The 5,130-nt window shown below is 33.2% G+C and overlaps 1 protein-coding gene across 1 annotated transcript; it reads right to left on the bottom strand.

Moving 5' to 3' along the window:
* Positions 1-1,346: 1,346 nt before the first annotated feature.
* On the bottom strand, positions 1,347-4,919 carry LOC139863495 (homeobox protein BEL1 homolog). Its single transcript, XM_071852124.1, has 4 exons — positions 3,802-4,919; positions 3,006-3,388; positions 2,494-2,554; positions 1,347-2,149 (listed from the first exon to the last, which is right to left on the bottom strand). Exons 1-4 carry the CDS (start codon positions 4,627-4,629, stop codon positions 1,583-1,585), a joined length of 1,839 nt encoding a protein of 612 aa, XP_071708225.1. The 5' UTR covers positions 4,630-4,919; the 3' UTR covers positions 1,347-1,582.
* Between the last annotated feature and the right edge of the window lie 211 nt (positions 4,920-5,130).

Genomic DNA, 5,130 nt, shown 5'->3' with positions numbered 1-5,130 from the left:
ATATGTAAGTTTCATATGTCTTTTGACGTATGGAGTAAAGTGTGTGATTGGTGGGGTCGTGGTGGTAGGAATTTTAGTAACGTGGGTGATATTTTTCTCGACATGGGGCATTGGAGTTCGATGGTGAGCAAAACTATTTGGCAAGCGGTACTATGGTCATGTTGCTATCTAATTTGGAAGAATCGAAATCAAAAGGTTTTTTCAAATAAAAGTTGGAATGTACCGGTTGCATTCCAAGTAAAAAAGCTTTATATGGATCGCGAAGAGATGCAAAGACAAGGCTATCGATTGACATAATTGGATTCACAATCCGAAATGTTTTATTTAGTGTGTATAATGCTATATGTAATTGTGTCGTGATGCCAACTTGTCATCCCTCACATTTTTCATATGCATTGATACATATACTGTTGTGAGACAAAATTGTAAATGTGGATAACATGAACAAACAATATTGTAATGTAATGTGTGATTTTTATTAATAATAATACATATCTTGCCTTTCATAAAAAAGTATGTTTTTAAAATAGTTAATCTTTGAAAATTGTAAGCTTAACATATTTTTCTTGCTCGATTTAATATCAAAATACTAATACCAATTTCAAGAATAATAAATTAAATGAATTGAAGAAATAAAGAAAATTTTGTTTTTTTCTATTGAATGTGTATGACCCTAAGACACAGTCCCAATGGTCATGCTATGAAGCCTCCGTCAGACATGCTATGGAGGGCGCTGATGGCATTGTATGTGCTATAGGCCGCCCTCAAGTTTCTCTCACCTGATCGCCCTCAAAGTTGTCTTGGAATAGCATGTACGAGGACGTGAGTTTTTCTCTTTTTTCTTTAATTTTGTATTCTCTACTTGTACATATAGCTAACAAAGTTGTAAATTAATTTATTCAATTAATTTTGTGAGGTATGTGATAGGGAGATAGTATGTCATGATTAGCAATAGTGTGCTATGAGAGTATTATAAAGGAAGTGACGATGAAGGTGGAGAGAGAAAGCTGACGTGGCATAGAAAAAAATTGAGGAAGGGTGTCATAGTTGGGAGTGATCTAAGTAATCGAAACTCCTTTGATGTAAAACTACAACCACAAAAAGCTCGATCAGTTAGCTTGTGCTTTCCTGTGATTTGACTCGTGTTTAAGTCTTCCTTCTTTTTTTTTTCCATCAAAACAAGATATAAAACAAGAAAAACATTAAAAGGCGACAAATGGTTGATGAATCAACACTATTTAAAGTATACCAATTTTGTGTAGGTAAAATATGCACAATGAACGATCATGAAAAAAAGTAACTTCCATAACAGATTTAGTCGCGCACCATGTCAGTGATAGAAGATTTGGTCATTCGTTTGCAACAAGGTAATTAATTAATCATCATACAGCAAAATTAAAAACTAACATGTCATCGGATTTAATTTAAAACAAAAATAAATATAAATATGATAATCAATCTAAAACCCATTTAAGTGTACCGTAACCAAATTAAGCCTTCAAATTCGTATGTTCTTTTTCTAATTAATTTATAGCTAGAGCTAGACCTAATAATCAAATATATAATATATAATTCGTGTTAATTAGCCAGCCAAATCATGAAGGAGTTGTGCACCCATTAAGTTTCTGTAAGGCAAGTTTTGTCCTTGATCACCTTCCAAGAGAGATGAATATTGGACTGGTGTTTGACCTTCTTCCATGTGATCACGAGGGTAAAATAAGGAACTTTGAGAAGTTGTTGAAAATGCTAAACTCACACCACTACCACCAACACCACCATTTCCACTGGTACCGTGTTGTTGTAACCCTAACGTCAAAGAAACATCACCACCACCATGATTGTTGTTACTATTGTTGTAAGTTGAAATGTCTAGATCCACCGCCCCAAACGAATTTGTAACCCTATGATAAGTATGGTGAAGGTGATGATGATGATGATCAACATTTTCAGGATGGTTGATTATTGAAGAAAGACACTCGGAATCTATTCGAACAAGTTCATCAGCAGTCGGTTTTTGGTCTATTAGGAGGTTTTCGTTTAACTCATCCGAAGTGCCTTCTTCTTGATTTGTTTTTGTTTCTTCCATGTACATTTCCTCCACCATAGGCTTCCAAAGCCTTACTCTTGCATTAATGAACCAATTTGATACCTACAATCAAAAAGTAGTGTTAGTTACTTCTTGTATGTCTTGCCATTATCGTTTTCGATCTTGATTGGGTATAGATCAAAATCTAGCAACTATAAGATCAGTTTTAAAACCAGTTATATACTATATAAACCCCTACCATTAAAAACCGCTTATAAAACCGGTTCCTAAAGCTCTAGAAATCGATTCCTATTCCCATCTTTTTAGTAGTGCTTATTGATTAAGGTAATTGGATAACATATAATTTATCTACGTACTTTTCCTTATGAAAGTTTCATGTTATTAGATATATATTGTGGACGATTAATCTATTATAGTCATATTATAAGAAGTCGATAGAGACATACTTGGCTTCTAGAGAGACCGGTCTGTCGTGCAAGAATGTGCTTATCTACGTCGTTAGGGTACCTGAAATGTTTTAATGAAATTATTAATCGTCATAACATTTAAACTTATATAGCAATATATCAAAATTTTAATTATTTTATTTTCCTCTAGAATAATCCAAAAATAACATAAAAAGATTATGTGGATCATATAAGACGTAAGAATATGCATATGAATACACACGTTTATGGGACCTATATGAAAGTTGTAACAAGAATCGAATCGACAAAATATATAATAGGAAGGCCCCAAAGAAAGAGATAAAATTAAATAAATATGAGGAGATAGTATGACAAAATATATATGAATCCAATTAAGGGTAGATGAAAACAACCAAAATAACCAAGTTGTCTTTCAAAAACATATGACAGAAGACTATATACTTAAGTCTTGTTATACATTTATTGTATGATTCTTGTTTTAATATAGCTACTAGTTAACTATAATACCAAATAGAGTCATAGGAGCTTACGGATGGAGAAAGTGCTCGAATAGCCAAGCACGAAGAACAGATACCGAACTCTCAGGTAACCCACGTTGAGGCCTCCAAGGATGGCTATCCATCATGGTCATTTGTTGAAAAGCCCTTTGTTGTCGCAGTGTTTGATCAAGAACCCTGAGCCTAGGAGTCTCACCACGACTTGAACCCAGGGTGGTAACATCCTTTTCTCCCATTGCAACCTTCATTGTCTTTATTTGATTTACAATCCCATCTCTCAAACACCTAAAATGTCTTGACATTGCTTTTGATGCCAATGACGAGTAAACTTTCGCAGAACCATCACCAGCCACGGCTTCAAATGATGATACAACCGCTTTCATTTGATCACAATAGTGCTTGTATCTTCTATCAACCTAGGTTGAACAATGAAACAAAATAAAAATCATATCTTTTTTCATGATATTTATTTAATGTCAAGATCGTGTAAACTCAAAAGGTGAGTAACCATCATAAAAGAAATTAAATAAAAATCAGTGAGCAAGAATGGAGGTTTCTTGAATTAAATGAAACATCCAACTTGTCATCGTGTGGGTATTTGTAGGAAGATTTTCAATCACTCAAATGGTTCAAGATCAAATTTCTTTAAAACAAATCAAATTCTTCAACTCAAATAATGGAATCTTTATTTATTTATGGAAACCAACAAAAAACATACTTTTTGCAACGATATAATCATAACAAGTCGTATGTTCTAAGCAACAATGAAATATACTCCATCTAATCTATCTAATAAACATTAAAAAACGACTAATTTAAATTTATATACCTCTTCAAGCATTTGAATTAACTTGGTTTTTCTTTTTTGCAATTCCATGAATTCAATAGATGATAAAGGTTTGGTCTTTGAAGAACTAGCATTATTGTTATCTTGCCCCTGATTTGAAGTTGTAGCTTCAGCCCTTTCTTTTAGAGAATTATTTCTTTGCTTTGATCCAAGATTACAAAACTCATTGAGAATTTCTTGTGCTGGAACCAAGTACCTTGAGCTTCTTAAGTTGTACTCTAAGCTTTGATGGTGGTTATAACCACCATCACCATCACCATCACCACCACTACTATTGATGATATTTACTGGCTTTCCCAAAAAACAATCTTGAGTAGTCATCATGTCATCATGATGTTGGTCATGATCCATACTTATGTATTTCCCAAAATACCCCTGATGGTTTTGATGTTGATAATTGTGGTCTTGTGGTCTTAGAAGCTCAAATGATTGTAATCCTATTGTGGAAGGGTTAACTGAAGAAAGCGAAAGAGAAAGCCCTTGAGTTGGCCTTTCATTTGGAAACAAACATCTTTGAAGAGATGAGTCGTCATCAAAGTGATAGAAATCTGAATCAATGATGTTTTTGGAAGAAGAAGAAGAAGGGTTAGATGGGCCTTTCCATAATAGGACTGAGTTGTGACTCACTGAGTTGTGTGACCCAAAGTTGAACATCTCTAAAGGGCTTGTTTCAAAGCTAGTTGTAGCATTAGGGTTAGTTGATGAATCTGCATGATGATGATGATGTTGATCATTATCAGAGTAACTATAATCACCTATAATATCATTATTTTCTCTAATGATCTTCCCTTCTTGAGCCATTTCAATCATATATGATGATGAATAGTGATGTAAACTCAAAAAGTATACAAAAGAAATTCAAGTTTTGCTCTTTATGAAGTTCTAACTTTGGAAATTGAAAAATAACTCATCAAGATCTAGCTAGATAAGCATCATACTTTTGAGATGAAACACGTGGGAATTGAACAAGAACAAAAAGCAAATTATAAAGTATCAACTTTAAGTCAAGAAAAAAGTGCAAAAAACTAAAAGGAGTTTTAGAGGGAGATGACTTTAATATATGTGGTGTTCATGGTGGAGATAATGAAACAGGAAGTGTCAAAAGAGGGTGGTGACATGAAAATAAAACCTAGGAAAAGAAAGCTTGGATTTATATGTAATCAAATGAGATGACCATCTCTAGTGTTAATGATGATGATGATGATTTTCATGGTATATGTTCATGATCATCATATTATTTCATTTCACAAATATGAACGAATTTATATATTTATATATGTAAGTTAGATTCAAATGATGAGAGACTAAAAA

Source organism: Rutidosis leptorrhynchoides, chromosome 1 (assembly GCF_046630445.1).
Source record: "Rutidosis leptorrhynchoides isolate AG116_Rl617_1_P2 chromosome 1, CSIRO_AGI_Rlap_v1, whole genome shotgun sequence".
In the NCBI taxonomy this organism is placed as follows: Eukaryota; Viridiplantae; Streptophyta; class Magnoliopsida; order Asterales; family Asteraceae; genus Rutidosis; species Rutidosis leptorrhynchoides.
Note: the sequence above shows the minus strand (reverse complement) of the source record. Positions and strands in the feature narration are given on the sequence as shown.

Bases quoted from the DNA above. Each gene is read 5' to 3' on its own strand.
- LOC139863495 (XM_071852124.1), bottom strand. From the start codon at position 4,629: ATGATTGAAATGGCTCAAGAAGGGAAGATCATTAGAGAAAATAATGAT. The intron at 3,389-3,801 runs GTATATAAATTT...TGTTCAACCTAG, and splicing joins TAATTCAAATGCTTGAAGAG to GTTGATAGAAGATACAAGCA. The intron at 2,150-2,493 runs GTATGTCTCTAT...TTTTGATTGTAG, and splicing joins CCGGTCTCTCTAGAAGCCAA to GTATCAAATTGGTTCATTAA.